This window comes from Lissotriton vulgaris, chromosome 9, assembly GCF_964263255.1.
Source record: "Lissotriton vulgaris chromosome 9, aLisVul1.2, whole genome shotgun sequence".
In the NCBI taxonomy this organism is placed as follows: Eukaryota; Metazoa; Chordata; class Amphibia; order Caudata; family Salamandridae; genus Lissotriton; species Lissotriton vulgaris.
This window is the reverse complement of record NC_141697.1, coordinates 979513281-979529650: the sequence shown is the minus strand read 5'-3', so window position 1 is coordinate 979529650 and position 16370 is coordinate 979513281. Positions and strand designations below refer to the sequence as shown.

At 43.9% G+C, this 16370-nt stretch overlaps 1 protein-coding gene across 2 annotated transcripts in view; it reads left to right on the top strand.

The window, feature by feature from the left end:
• RAD54L2 (RAD54 like 2) overlaps positions 1-16370 on the top strand; it is a 1034525-nt gene that overhangs the window by 978628 nt on the left and 39527 nt on the right. For both annotated transcript variants that reach the window (XM_086938836.1, XM_086938837.1), the window contains exons 19-20: positions 5012-5190; positions 5286-5375. In XM_086938836.1, the coding sequence (XP_086794962.1) occupies positions 5012-5190; positions 5286-5375 (269 nt within the window). The remainder of the gene's footprint in view (positions 1-5011; positions 5191-5285; positions 5376-16370) is intronic.

The window sequence follows — 16370 nt, the reverse complement described above, 5'->3', positions numbered from 1 at the left end:
AGGTTCAATAATAATAAAGAACCACTCGGACACCTCAAGTGCTGTAGCTTGAATTTAATAGCAAAGGGAAAAACAACGCGTTTCGGGGATTAGCCCTTTATCACGCTCGTAAGCATTAAGTGCCACCATGTTTAAATACAATACATAAAAACTCTGCACCTCACGTGACTTTCACACACAACTGTGGCGGCCATCTTGTAACGTGCATTTCAGCCTTCAAAACATGTATATTGTAATATGTATCCATCAATGACATATTTCATACTTGTGTCCTTAATTTTGAATGTCTTAGCCACAGATGGTATTACAATAATTCCCAATCATTTACGCAAATTAAGCGTTTAAATTCATTAGCTATATGCAGTGTTTAGCTAAGACATCCACACTTCTCTTTGTATTGCCCCAGTGGGCGAAACAGTTCTTCCGGTCTTGCCCAAGTGGGCTTTCAAAAGTTCATATGTCAAGAAATTATACATAGTTCTTTTCTACATGTTCATGATGTGTTGGCCTTGATCTTCTAACCATCAGTTGTCCTTAAATATATCAGTGCTCAAACAATCTGGAATTAAAAACATGATATCATTACACTTGGCAAACTGTATTCAGACTAAAACATATCATTCATGTAAGTGAATTGCTAGCTCCTCACTGATATTCAGCCCATTCGGGGCGAGACACTCCAAATCAACAATATATCTGGATTCCAATTTACGCATTGACAGTTCACGATTTCCCCCTCTCACACCTAGGTCGACACTGTCAATCACCACTATTCGTACCTGGTTCTCGTCACTGTAGTGATTTTCAGCAAAGTGGCGAGACACAGGATACTGTTTGTTCTTATTCTTAATGGCTCTTAGGTGCTCCAACACACGTTTTTTTGCTTCGTGTTTGGTGCTGCCAATATACCATCTCTGACAAGGACAGATTAGAACATATATACAGTGTGTAGTAGTGCATGTGAGATTTTTCTTAATCACAAATTCTCTATTAGAGTTCGGTATTTGCAAAGATTTACAGTCTACGCTGTTTCTGCAGGCTTTACATTTATTGCAACATCGAAAACCAGCCGGTTTATTGGTGTTGGAAACATTCATGGACCGAACATGGTTGTGACTAAGTTCGTCTCTCAGTGTTTTGCTTTTTTTAAAAGTAATCTGAGGATTACTCCCCAGGTTTCTACTGAGATGAGTGTCAGTCAGCAGCACATGCCAATGTTTCTTTAATATGTACCTTACAGAGTTAGCCTGTCCTGAAAATGTGGTGATAAATCTGACAGTGTCATCTTGCTTGTTGTCTTGCACTTTAGGATATAGTAGGTCATTTCTGCTTATCGATTGTACCCTGAGTTTGGCTTTATTTATGATACTTTTGCTATAGCCTCTCTCAAGAAATCTTTTACACATAATCTCTTGTTCCTGTTCAAATGATGAGTCATTGCTACAATTTCTTTTTGCGCGTAGCAATTCACCATACGGTATGCTGCGTACCAAGTTAGAAGGGTGACTGCTCCTTGCATTCAATATACTGTTACCGGCTGTGCTTTTCCGGAACAGTTTAGAAGTTATTTTATCCTCCTTCACTTCTACGAGAACATCTAGGAATTCAATGGACTCCCTACTGATGTTACTTGTGAACTGTAGATTTAAATTGTTCATATTTAGTTTCTCTATGAAGGATGTTGCAGCTTCTTCTGTACCACACCAAATGAAAAAAATATCATCGATATAGCGCAGCCACAGGGCAATGTTGGAAAATTCAGCCATCTCCATGGCAACCTGCTCCTCCCACCAGCCCATGAAAAGATTCGCGTAGCTGGGGGCGAAGCAGGTTCCCATGGCTGTGCCCTGTGACTGTCTATAGATGTCCTCATCAAAATAAAAGAAATTATTCGTTAAACAGATTTCAATCATTTTCACCAGCATTTGTGAAGGGTGGTAATAAGTTATGGACCTTGTTTTGAAGAAATGCTGTATAGCTTCTAGCCCGAGCTCCTGTTTAATGCAGGTATATAAACTGCTGACGTCTAATGAGACAAGTAAAAAGTCTTTCTCCCAATGCATCCCATCAATTACCGTCAAAAAGTGTGTTGTGTCTCTTAGGTAAGATGGCAATGCAGTAACATATGGTCTCAGATGGTAATCGATAAACCTAGAGGTGTTCTCCAACAATGATCCTATTGAGGAAACTATGGGTCTCCCAGGGGGGTCTATCATACTCTTATATGATAGACCCCCCGGGGAGACCCATAGGTATATACCTGCATTAAACATGAGCTCGGGCTAGAAGCTATACAGCATTTCTTCAAAACAAGGTCCATAACTTATTACCACCATTCACAAATGCTGGTGAAAATGATTGAAATCTGTTTAACGAATAATTTCTTTTATTTTGATGAGGACATCTATAGACAGTCACGGGGCACAGCCATGGGAACCTGCTTCGCCCCCAGCTACGCGAATCTTTTCATGGGCTGGTGGGAGGAGCAGGTTGCCATGGAGATGGCTGAATTTTCCAACATTGCCCTGTGGCTGCGCTATATCGATGATATTTTTTTCATTTGGTGTGGTACAGAAGAAGCTGCAACATCCTTCATAGAGAAACTAAATATGAACAATTTAAATCTACAGTTCACAAGTAACATCAGTAGGGAGTCCATTGAATTCCTAGATGTTCTCGTAGAAGTGAAGGAGGATAAAATAACTTCTAAACTGTTCCGGAAAAGCACAGCCGGTAACAGTATATTGAATGCAAGGAGCAGTCACCCTTCTAACTTGGTACGCAGCATACCGTATGGTGAATTGCTACGCGCAAAAATAAATTGTAGCAATGACTCATCATTTGAACAGGAACAAGAGATTATGTGTAAAAGATTTCTTGAGAGAGGCTATAGCAAAAGTATCATAAATAAAGCCAAACTCAGGGTACAATCGATAAGCAGAAATGACCTACTATATCCTAAAGTGCAAGACAACAAGCAAGATGACACTGTCAGATTTATCACCACATTTTCAGGACAGGCTAATTCTGTACGGTACATATTAAAGAAACATTGGCATGTGCTGCTGACTGACACTCATCTCAGTAGAAACCTGGGGAGTAATCCTCAGATTACTTTTAAAAAAGCAAAACACTGAGAGACGAACTTAGTCACAACCATGTTCGGTCCATGAATGTTTCCAACACCAATAAACCGGCTGGTTTTCGATGTTGCAATAAATGTAAAGCCTGCAGAAACAGCGTAGACTGTAAATCTTTGCAAATACCGAACTCTAATAGAGAATTTGTGATTAAGAAAAATCTCACATGCACTACCACACACTGTATATATGTTCTAATCTGTCCTTGTCAGAGATGGTATATTGGCAGCACCAAACACGAAGCAAAAAAACGTGTGTTGGAGCACCTAAGAGCCATTAAGAATAAGAACAAACAGTATCCTGTGTCTCGCCACTTTGCTGAAAATCACTACAGTGACGAGAACCAGGTACGAATAGTGGTGATTGACAGTGTCGACCTAGGTGTGAGAGGGGGAAATCGTGAACTGTCAATGCGTAAATTGGAATCCAGATATATTGTTGATTTGGAGAGTCTCGCCCCGAATGGGCTGAATATCAGTGAGGAGCTAGCAATTCACTTACATGAATGATATGTTTTAATCTGAATACAGTTTGCTAAGTGTAATGATATCATGTTTTTAATTCCAGATTGTTTGAGCACTGATATATTTAAGGACAACTGATGGTTAGAAGATCAAGGCCAACACATCATGAACATGTAGAAAAGAACTATGTATAATTTCTTGACATTTGAACTTTTGAAAGCCCACTTGGGCAAGACCGGAAGAACTGTTTCGCCCACTGGGGCAATACAAAGAGAAGTGTGGATGTCTTAGCTAAACACTGCATATGGCTAATGAATTTAAACGCTTAATTTGCGTAAATGATTGGGAATTATTGTAATACCATCTGTGGCTAAGACATCCAAAATTAAGGACACAAGTATGAAATATGTCATTGATGGATACATATTACAATATACATGTTTTGAAGGCTGAAATGCACGTTACAAGATGGCCGCCACAGTTGTGTGTGAAAGTCACGTGAGGTGCAGAGTTTTTATGTATTGTATTTAAACATGGTGGCACTTAATGCTTACGAGCGTGATAAAGGGCTAATCCCCGAAACGCGTCGTTTTTCCCTTTGCTATTAAATTCAAGCTACAGCACTTGAGGTGTCCGAGTGGTTCTTTATTATTATTGAACCTGGGAGCAGATAATTGCAAAGCGCCGGCTTTGGTACTCGGACCGCCCAGACAGCCTTACACTCTTTTCCGGCATTCGTGGAGCAAGATATATATATATATATATTTTTTTTTTATTTAAATAGTTTATGAACCAGAGGAGTAAACTAAAATGTAATTAGTCCAACTCCTATTTTTCATGTAGTTTCATAAAATTCATTTGACTGAAAAATACACTACTGTTTATGGAAGGAAAAATTAAGAACGTTTACCAAGTTTAATAAAAAGGTTAAAGGGTTACAATTAAACATAGGTTGGATGAGTAAAATGAAATGATAGTAACAAACATTGAAATAAACGATTGTGAATTCAGAATAGGGGTTAAGTTGAGGAAACATTACATATTATTGTTGGGTTAGGATAAGAAAAGCCAATTATGATTACAAAATTGGATATATTACCTTTACCATAGACAATGTGGTTGTGATGGCGATGTATTTCTAACCACATCAGCAGTGACTAATAGCCTTCAAGGCCTCATCCCCAATATCAAAGCAACATTGAAACCACTTGGCACCTCCTTTGTAATTATAGACAACCAGTTAGCTAGGTATCTCACCATTGACTCTGACCGTGCATTTTCTCCCCTTAAGGTTTTATTTTAGTAGTAAAGTGTGAGGGGGTGGCAGAAGAACTAATTTTTCAGTAATCAAATTAATAACTGCTTAGGTTTTGCTGACCATGCCTATTTTGTTTTCTTTTTTTACAGGCGGCAACTGGATGACAAGCCAGTGGCCAGCGTACGACCTTTGCAGTCCACCCCTATCCCCATGCTACCACGGCATGTCCCAGGAGGTCATGTCAGTGTATCAGGGCAATCTCTCAACTTCCCAGTTAACTACCTGCAGCGGGCAGGAGTGCTGGTACAAAAGATTGTCACCACTACAGGTGAGTTTAACATCTAGATCTGAAGTCCAAACTATGCCTTATTCATGTTAGTAATATCAACTGCTTACCAAATCTGTCCTTCATCCACCCAATAGATATTGTGATTCCTGGAGCAAACACCTCTACTGACGTGCAGGCTAGGATCAGTGCTGGGGAGAGCATACACATCATAAGAGGGACTAAAGGTAAGAAACGTGTGCATTAAGATGGATGTAAGTTTAGGGATCATTCATATCATGTAAGACTACGGCTAGAGGTATGTTGTTAAAGGCACTTAGTCAGCATGTAGTTCTACTGATTTAAGCCATTCATATCAGAGACGGAAGGTCTGCAAACAGGCATGTGGTTACAGAATTTAAAGGGTAATGTATTTTGCGCTGTGGAGTCCATTGACCTCTTGTGAAGTCCTTGGTTTTATAATAAATGTAAATAGTGATGTTTCTCTTTTTAAGTATAGTGTTCTGGAGGGGTTACAAACTGTGCATGGTATAAAATTGCATTCCTCAGTACTCCTATGCTGAGCTTAATTTCATCAGACTGCTAGATGAACAGAACTTAATATATTCTTGATTGAAGCATTATAGTGCTTTGAAAACATGGGTATAGCTGGCGCATGGTTCTGGTGCTGTGGAGGATGAAAATTGAAGTAACCTCCTTCCTGTTTGGTAATGACACAACAGCAGAAAGATGGTGCTGACGACTGCTGGTGCTAGTATAAAAATGGAGGGACTCTGTTTTGGAAATTTTGCTGGAATGCTAAGGTGCTGGAGATGCATTGGAGAGACACCAGGTTTAAAGGGGCTCTGTATTTCTGCCTGAACCACTGGTGTGTTGTGCAGAAGAAGGTGGAGCTAGGGTGAAAGGTGCCCAGTGGTGAGATTAAATTTTTCCCATGATGTGTTAGGATATAATGGAAAGGGGGCCAAACACGTTCGTCATCTAGGACTAGAGAGGCTTCCTTCAGTAGGTATAGATTGACCTAAAAGTGAGAAAATGGCGGGTAATAGTCTGCGGTCTTTCAGATAAGTAGAGGCGAGTGAAACCCTAGCTATAACTAAAAAGGCAACAGTGGTGACTTCTCAATCGCAATATAAGAATGATGCAGGGTGTAACATGTTGCCTGATGTAGTCTATTAGACCTCATTTATGTGGTATAGAGTCGTTCTGTAATCAATCTGGAGACTGGCAGAAACCCTCTATAAGTGGTTTAAGACATTGGACCAAGAGAAGATGAGTTTCCCATTTTTTAAGCGGGCATGCCCAATAGAGAGGAATTGGCAGTGTTCTTTAAAATGTGATCATATACTACAACAGCTCAGTTGGTGTCTAGATTCCCTGTTTATACACTCCTTAAACCCCTGATGTCACCCTATATGTAGCATAAGCAGTGGTGTTACATTCAACATGATGTGACCCAGATGGAGGGCTGCTATTCATTATGAGATAATAAATCGCCGACTCAGGCCCCGAAGAACTCCCAGTTGTACATGGGTAACATGAGAGTTCCTGGTGATGCAGCAAGTCACAAAAGACAAAGTAAGTGAACTTTATGTTCTCTACTAGCACAGGTGGACCCTTAGCAGTTAACACTGTTTACAAATCTGGAACTGGACAACAAAGAAGTTTTATGTTGGTAACTGAGTTAAAAGTGGGAAGGTTTTGTATTATATTGATTGGCAGTTGTTTTCTTTTGTCCTCTCACCTCCACCTGCGCACGGTTGGGTGGCTAGTTCAGAGACTAAAAATAAAACACAAGAACCTAACAGTTTGTTTATACAATCATAAATGTCTATTTTATGATGAAGAGGAACGTAGTGCTGTTTACTAAAGAGAGGAAATACATCTGTTTTCTAATTGCTGAAACACGGGTTGAAATCTAAAACATAAACTTAAAGTTCTGAATATGGCTTTGTCAGTGTTACATCTCATTCTCCTTAATTCAGACACATGGGGAACTGCTAGTAGCAGGCCAGGTATATGTCACATTATAGCCCAGAAAAAACTTGAATACTTATTTGGGACCCTGCATACATAAAGGTCTGTGGTTTGTGCCCTTTTAATTTCATTCAGAGACACAACTCAAGTGTTTTTTTTTTTAAATTCCATTTCTATTAACCACTGATGTTATTTAGATGTCATTTTTAGGTCGAGCCTAGAGCAGCACGCATGCACTGCTTGCTCGACTTTTAGTATTGGGCTTTAGAAAGCTCACCACACGCTCGTGCGTGTGCTTTTGTTTTTCTCTTAGGCTATTGGGTTTTGCGTGCATTTTTCTAAGAAAGACAGCACACATATGGGCAAAGGCGGGTGCATGTCCCGCCTTTGCTCCACCCACAGCCTATTGCTTGTGGTTACTCGCACAGCCCACATCTGTTTTTAATTATCGTGCCCAGACACGGGAGCGATAATTCAAAACAGATCACTCCCTGTGGCGCTCGTGCACCACTTGCGTGCTTGTTTTCTAAACTTTCACTATGTACAGCGATACTTTTAGGGAACATAGCGGTCGGTGAAGAAGGTACAAATAAGTAACTAAGCAGGGTGGTTGATAAATATTGTTGTGAGAAGCTGCTTGTGACGTCAGACGTGTATGGCCTGACAGTATTGGTGCGTTAATTACTAAACTATTTTTTAAACATTTACACCCCTAATTGTACAAAGAAGGACCTAATATATTGCAGCAAATTAAAACAGAACCTAGAATCACACAGTCATTATCACATTTCCAGCATTATGTTCATCTTGCAGCCATCTTGGAAGAGACCGTTTGCTTATTCGCGCCAATGGCTGTCGTGAACGAATTTTCACCATTACAAGGCAATTCCTGTCAATAGCTAAAAAAAAGCTGGCATTTATTTTGTATATTGTGCGCGACCCACCGTTACCCGATCCGGTAAACCTAAGAGCCCATCTCGCTACGACTTACCTGGAACTCGGCTGTTGTGTTGGAACGGGATTTGCTTCTCTCTAAGATGGCAACCGACGCCATGTCAAGCTGACGTGAGAAATTGAGTGGCAGTCTTTCGTTTGTGTTTGTAGTGCGTAGGTGAAAAGAGGACATATGCTAAAGGGTCATCCGTTAGAGATATTTGGAAACAGGTGGCCTTCTTGTAGAGAGTCCGTTTTTTTAAGTGGGGAATGTGTCGATAGTTATAGCACAAAATATTTTTGCGCTGTTCTACACAAAACAAATATTTAAGAATCTTGCGTTTGTAGGCATGTATTGAGGTCTCTCTTTGAGTGTGTATAACAGGTTGAGGAGCTTCCATGAGCTCACACCTTCTTCAAAAGATAGGTACAGGGTTTTAATTGGGATGAAAAAAGTGCAGACCTTACCCATAAAGGATAAAATACTCCTGTGTAGAAATCTCAGGCTTTGGTGCCTTTTGTCAACGAATTGCAGGCGTGTTGGTCCGGGGTGTGTGGTTTGTTCAAGTAATGGATAGGACTCTTTTACACATTTTGCAGGGGGAAAAAAAACTAGCTCTGTCTTCTTTCTGATGTTTGTGAACTCGCACATGTGTGCTGCATGGCTAACAACTTATATGGTCCCAAAGACGAGACCTATTGGCTATGCCAATGCTTGTTAAACTGAGGGATCCCTATTCAGTTCTTATTCTGTGTCCTTGAATATAGAACATTGACCTTCATGCTCAGTTACTCATATGCCTATTCTACATATGGCTTTATTAATGCATTGTTTTGCATGCAAATTCCAGTTCTTAGAAGTTAGTACACACTGTTTGTACTTGCATTGCTGTAGTTTCAGCACTCCTTGCATGATCACAGGCCAGTTGTTTGATGCAATGTTCAGTCTTTGGGTCCTTACATCATAGACTTTTTCTGTTGCCCTTCTTTTTTTGATTTGACACACCACTGCATGAGTTATGTATAAGTAAACAGTGGAGAACCTCTCAAGCACAGGCAAGTGTAACCATGGTTTGGGAGTGTTATAACCTGCAGATTTATGTCCCAGCAATTAGAGAAGGACTTCTCGATCTGCAAGAAGCATTTTGGAACCGACTTGCTGAGTGCAAACATGCCTACTAAACATTGTAGCTCGCTCACTAGTATCGTCAGGACTTAACAGCTTGAGTCCACTCCAAGGTGCCCAGGTCCTTGCCTCCAGAGTTTCCATCATTGCCTCCAGAGTTTCCATATATCCACTATAGACTAGGGTCCTGTTGAGGTTCAGGCTAGGTCATATTCTAATGGTAGACTTTCTGAGATCAGTATAGACTGGGTACAGCCTCGTATGTGTCTAGGGTTGCTGCTGAGGTCCAAACATATTGCCATTGTTCATGAGACTGAATTGCAACAATAGCACAATGTTGTCACCTTAGGCTTTAGGACATGGCCAGAGAACTTGCTTCTAGTATTGTAGTGAGGGCTGGGCCTTGTTCCGCTCATTGCTATGTTAGCATAGGCATATTAGAAGTTTAAACGCCACTTTACCTTTTGCTGCTTTTTGCACACAACACTGCATATAGCTGTTGTTGTAAGTTAGGCTGCGTGAATTACTTCACATGAGAATGGCTTGTTTTCGGCAACCCTAGACTTACATCGTGACCCTAGTCTGCACAGTGAGTGCTAAAACCTCCAAGCTTACCATAACAAGGTAGCTGTTGTTCAGGCTTATCGGCTCACGTTTTAGACATAACATACATGCAGCTGCAGCCAACGGAGATTCTGGTGCCTTTAATATTGCACTGTAGGCATGATTTCAGGCTCTTGGAAGAATTCAGTTTCCAGAGAGACAGAGAGCTTTTGCAGATCCTGATGTGACTCACACTTGCTGATCTTAGAGGTATGGGGGCCCCCACACAAGCCTAAGAGACCTTCTATATTTTATAAAACATAGTTCCTAGCTAGGGAGGGTGATATACTAGGCGCTATAAGACCTGTTTTCACCATCATTGTAATAGGATTTCGCCTTTTTTGTTCTATGGAATTCTAACAATGCTGATCATATTATTTCTAATCTTATGTCTGCTTGTGTTAGCGAAGATACTGCATCTTAGAGCAAGTTGTTAAAATAAATATTTTAACCTTTCCTGTGTCTCCTTTTACTCCTGTTGTGGACTGTATAGGAAGGTGGAATCTGACTATATGGTTACCCCCACTTTTTTCCTGGTGTTTTGCTGGTTTTCGACTTAGTTGGCCTGGGACCCTGCTATTCAGGGCCCCAGACTATCTACTTTCTCTACAAAATGGACTCCATGTACTTTAGGTACATACCAGATTGGTTACTAGGTCACCCTTGTGAGCCCCTGTATAGTGTACCATAGGTATCCAGGGCATAGGTGCACCTTAGTCCTATCAGGGGCTGCAGCATGTATTGTGCCACCCCTGGTTTGCCTTCAAAACTGACACAACAGGTCTGTTCACACAGCCTGGGTAAGGTGGTATAATCACCCCTTACTTAGATATAGTATACCTATATCTACCTTTATATATAGACGCATATACACCTATAAGCCACTCCTATGGTAGGCCTCGACAATCCTGGAGGCATAGTGCTTGGTTTTATGTGAGATGGTGCCCTAGCATGAGCTGACCCCCTCTGCAGTTTTCGGAACTATCTCCTTATAGCTGTTTTATGTTATATCCATACCATATACTCTTAAGTGCATTATAATCCTCGCGGTTAATACTTACTTTGGTTTGGCTTTATCAAAACATGTCATGTAAGGTGTCAAACACTTTGGAATACTACCCCCGCCCATTCTGGCGGCGGGGGTAGCATTCCACCCTTCTAGAGGAAAAAGACATGTAGCTTAATGCTTTATCCGGTTAAAGTTAAACAGAGCCTCAGTGTCACAAAATGGATGCTGCTGCCACAGACACAAGTCTGTCCTGTTGCTGGACCAAACTCTGGCAGGGGAGGCCTGGACAATAGGTTTCCTGTCCAGGGAGGTGCTGGCCCCTCCCCAGACAGGGATTTTGTGTATTGGGACAGGGAGGACTGCATTCAGTGAATGTATCTTGACACTGCCTGGGGCACACAAGGTGCTCCATGCATAGCCCGGTTCAAACCAGTTGCTGGGGCACTCCAGCCCTGCTCTGGCGCGAAACTGGACAAAGGGAAAGGGGTGTAACCACCCCCTTCTCAGGTCCACCCATAGGAGGGACCTAGTCAGGTAATCCAGCCCCCATTCTTAGTTTAAGTATAGGAGCTGTGTCCCTGGGACTTTAGATTATCCTGGACAAATCTTTGAAAGACATATCTTGGACCTTTGACGTTCCATTCTGACTGGAAGACCTCTCCCTTGTGGTCAAGGAGTGACCACCCTGTGCAAACAGTCACCAACAGCAACTTCGCCGGTCTGCAGTTTCAAGGCTCCCGTCGGAACCCGAAGACTCTGCGACTCAAGAACTGGACTTCCAAACTTCTCTGACCCCGATACACAGCAAAGCTGAGACCCGTGGCGGACACGAGAGGTGTGGGACTGGACAACTTGGACATCCTGCCTTTTGCTACCTGCACTCCTTTCCTGAAGCCTCAGTAAGTTGTGCATTGGGGTACGAGAAGCCCCTGCCCCGAGCACAATTTGCACTGAAGCCCAAGCCCCCACACTCTGCGAGTGTCCCTGGGCCCCGCCTTTGCATTTGAGCTCGACACGTCTTCCCGGTTCCTTGCCCGTTGGCTAGTAAGCCCCCTGAAGACACCATCTTGAATTTACTTTGCTGTCCTGGTTGTTCCAGGCTTGCTCCAGCTTCCCTGAAAAGGAGAAGCGCCACAGACCTTGCTGATCTGCAACTGAGCCAATCTCGACATCCTGCCTAGGTTGTGGTTGCCAAGGCTTGTTGGGTCCAATCCGGATACGGACAACGCAGTCATCTAGATCCATCGTGGGACAGCTCGAATCCAGCGCCTGGTCATCGTCGATGCCTCCTGGACCTCGTGGCTGAAGAGGCAAACACACCTTCTTCATCTTCAAGCACCCGACATCGCCTAGTTCCTTCCTGGTCACTGGCTAGTGATCCAGACTCTGTCCCCTCTGCTTTCAGTTTCTTCACATCACTGATCCACCCGGACACTTTTCCTCTGGTCGCCTGCAGCACTTCTCTGCAGCTCTCCATAGAAAACGACGACGAAACCAGTCACGAAAAGACACCTATGCACCCGGCTTCCCTGGGTGAGGTAACATGAGTACTCTGGTGCTCCTGTGGATCTTGACTCTCGAAGTGTCCTAGTTTAAAAGGGTTCCATCCTAGTCCATCCAGAAGTATCCTTATATTGCATATTTGTAACTTCTTCTTTTCCAATAGAAAGTCAATGGTAACCTGCGTCTGTGTTTAGACACTGCACACGTCTCCCATGGGCCTCCTACTTCCTAACCTTTGGTTGTTTAGTGTAGCCCAAGCGATTCCAGAAGCCCCAGGCCTGCTTTCTAACTCTCATTTGGTACTTATACCACTTTCTTAGTATATGGTTTGTGAGGCCCCTAGGGCATAACGTATACTGTGCAAATTATCGTATATTAACTGTGTGACTTGTATTGTATTTTGACATCTGACCTCATAAAGAGTGCAGAGGGGTTGTGTTTAGATTAAATACATATATATTTTACATTTGATGGTGTCTTCATTTGGTATTCAAGGGATTATATATGGTAAAACAACTTACTTAACTCGCCTACTGAAAACTTAGCCTGAAGACTGCTGGTTCATGCTACCACTAGGATAGCTTTCTATAAGATTGACTTTACAACCACCATCAATAAGGATCGATTGGACTGGTGCAAGGTGCCCACTGGAACTAGTGGACATCATATGCCAGGTTACCTTCTCACAGACTGGTATAAGAATAACAAACGAAAGTGTTCTTGTTTCCCACCATTCCGGAGTATAACCTAAGTCGCATGTTCTGGGTTGTCTAATCATTGGGTTCGAGGTATGTGGGCAGCTGAATTCATATCTGTGCATAGATCGCCGCCTAGTGTTGGGTCCGGATGATTGCAACATTGTTGTCCTGGAAGAGTCTTCGAAGTATCACGAGATAGGTGGCTCCTCCCCTGGACTACAGTGCGCATGGACATCCTCTCCATCTTCAGATTGTTTTTTTCCGCCATTGGGTTTGGATGTACTTTCTTGACTCAAGTTCGGAATCAATATAAATTCTTTTCGCAAGGCCAAAAGGCCTTCGGGGCGTCGGTATTGTCTGGTTCGGTGCCTAGTACTTGATCCAGTTCTTTGAACAGGACGTCGAAGGCAGTTTGCCTTTTTCGACACCAAAGGCCCCATCAACGATGGAACGGAGCCCGTTCAAGAGATGCCCCGTCTGCAACTCCAAATACCCTCACATTGATGTGCACCCGGTGTGCAATAAATGTCTATTTCCGGACCACGACGAGGCCAGCTGCATGGCCTGTTCCAAGTTCCGGTCCAAGAAGACGCTTCGGCTTCAACACGCCGCACGACAGTCTGCGCAGAAAACGGCGCCCGACCCAGAGAACATCTTCGAGCCCGAAGACTATGAGGGCGTCGATGAAGAGGATCCTGACCAGTAGTCGGACCCTGCGTCTGGGCTCGATTCCAATTACGATGTGGACGAGGAAGAAGACTACGTCGATTAGGAAGACGTCGTCGAGGTAGGAGACGACGCAGAGGCCATCGGAGCAGTCGATGACGACTCGAGCTGTGAGCAAGGCCCACCCGCAGTTGCGGGGCCCAAAAGTGACACTGTACTCTCTACGGCTCAGGTTGAGGCATCGCCGGAAGGCCTTAGCCAAGATCTTAACCCACATTCTATAGCCCCGCGTCAAGGCCCGGCTAAGAATGCTTCTAAAGAGCCATCGGCCGATCACCTAATCTCAGTGGCGAAATCGAAACTGAAACCGACGGATGCAAAATCGGAACCGAAACTGCTAAAGACAGTACTCGGATCGACGGCCTCGGATTTGTCGGCTCCGATGAAATCTAAGTGTCATCAACCCTTCGGGGTCACAAGGGGGCGTCCACTCAAAGAGCGGGACGCCGAAGCCTGTCCCGACAGTCAAGAACGTCGCCTTGACGCCATCGACGTCCAAACATGGCGACACTGGCAAAGGACTCAAGGCTACAAAGACTGTCGATCCAAAGCTTACAGCCTCCAAGCCAATGTTGAGCAAGGCCTTTGAGTCGAAAAGCAAACCCGACCTGAAAGGGCATGTCGCGTCGAAGCAGAAAAGCGTACCTGCTGCGCATCAAGAGCTCGAGTCGACGCAAGGCCGCAAGCCAGCTAGTGATCATACGAAGTCGGTCGGATCGAACACGGCGCCACCCTCAAAAAAGGTCGGTTTGTCTCCAATGCTTGCGCCACCAATTAAATTCGGACTACCCCCGACCGCTCGACCCAAAGCGTTCGAGCCACAGAAAAGCACCGACACGTCCAAAAAGGTGTCTGTAGTTTCAAGGTCGCCGTCTATTCAAGAGGATGTAGTGTTCCAGCCACCCTCCTATGGCAATCAGTCAAAGCTGTTCATCGACTCTGATTCTGGCAGACTCACCATCCACAAAAGGAAGATCGCTCCAGAACACCCCTTAGAGTCATACAAAATCCCTCTCAAAAGGAAAAGGGATTCTGCCACCTCACCTGTTCTTTTTGAACCTGTAGAGTCCTATGCCCAAGACTATGCCTAATCTCCCACACGCATCAATGAGGATGTGGGGGAGGGATACAATGAGGATGAATTTGCTTATCCCGCTGACACAGATCAGGAGGAACCTCAAACCTGGATTAACCCTGATGAGCCTCAAACCATGCCTGACACTCAGTCCTACACTGTCAAAACCTCGCCTACTGAAGATACGGCAGCGTTCAACGCATTGATTGAAAGGGCAGCCAATAACCATGACGTGGAAATGCACGCTGACCCAGTGGAGGAAGACTTTCTGTTTGATACCTTTTCAACTTCGGAAAGATCGGTAAAGACATTACCTATGCTAAAGGGTGTCCCTAAACATGCTACTGACATTTTCCAGGAGACCACAAGGGCAAGGGTTGGAAACCCAAGGATTGAGAGGAAATACAGGCCTGCGCCTGTGGACCCTACGTATATCGGGGGCCAACTCCCATTGGACTCCTTAGTGGTGGCTAATGCTCGCAAGAGAGCAAACTCTCAAACAAGTGGTGATGCTCCTCCTCCGGACAAAGAATCCAAAATCTTGGAAGCTTCTGGCAAACGTGTAGCGGCTCAAGCGGCTAATATTTGGAGGATCTCAAATACACAGGCCCTATTAGCCAGATATGATAGGGTTCACTACGACATGTTAGAGCAGCTACTACAACACCTGCCTGATGCTTATAAAGAGGGAGCAGAAATGCTGATACAGGAGGGGAAGTTAATTTCCAATGCATCCATCAAGTGTGCACTCGATGCAGCAGACACAGCAGCTAGGGCCATCAACACTAGTGTGATGCTAAGACGCCATGCCTGGCTCCGCATCTCTGGTTTTAAACCAGAGATACAAACAACTCTGCTCAATCAGCCGGTTAACCCTGACTTTCTTTTTGGTCCTGATGTAGACACGACCCTTGAAAAGATTAAAAAAGACACTGAGACGGCAACTTCCATGGGGGCTCTGCAGTCACAACAGTTAAGGGGCGGTTCCTTTCGTCGCTCCGGTAACAGGGGAGCCTCTAGAGGTCAAGCATCACAGCAAGCCCAATACAACAAGGAGAGCACGCAGGCCACCTAGGTCAAAAACAACAGGGGTGGATATCGTGGGAACAGCACCAAGGGCAGAGGACGTGGAAATAATAATGCCAGATCCTCCGCCACCAATAAACAGTGACGCCTTGTCACTGCCCCCGGACCATATAACACCGGTCGGGGGAAGACTTCAGCAGTTCCTGCCAGTCTGGGAAGGCATTACCACAGACAGGTGGGTGAGACAACTTATACAATACGGCTATTGTCTAGAACTAACCTCCACTCCACCCAACATACCCCCAAGGCACCGTCCTATGTCCGCAGAGCACATGCACTTATTGCAGCAAGAAGTACTCTGCATGCTGCAAAAAGGGGCCATAGAACTCGTGCCTTTAGAACAGCAGGGCACAGGGGTGTACTCTCTGTACTTCTTAATCCCTAAAAAGGACGGGTCTCTCCGGCCCATTCTAGACCTCAGACCCCTGAACCAGTACATCTTGTCAGAACATTTTCACATGCTAACTTTACAGCAGGTTCTACCAT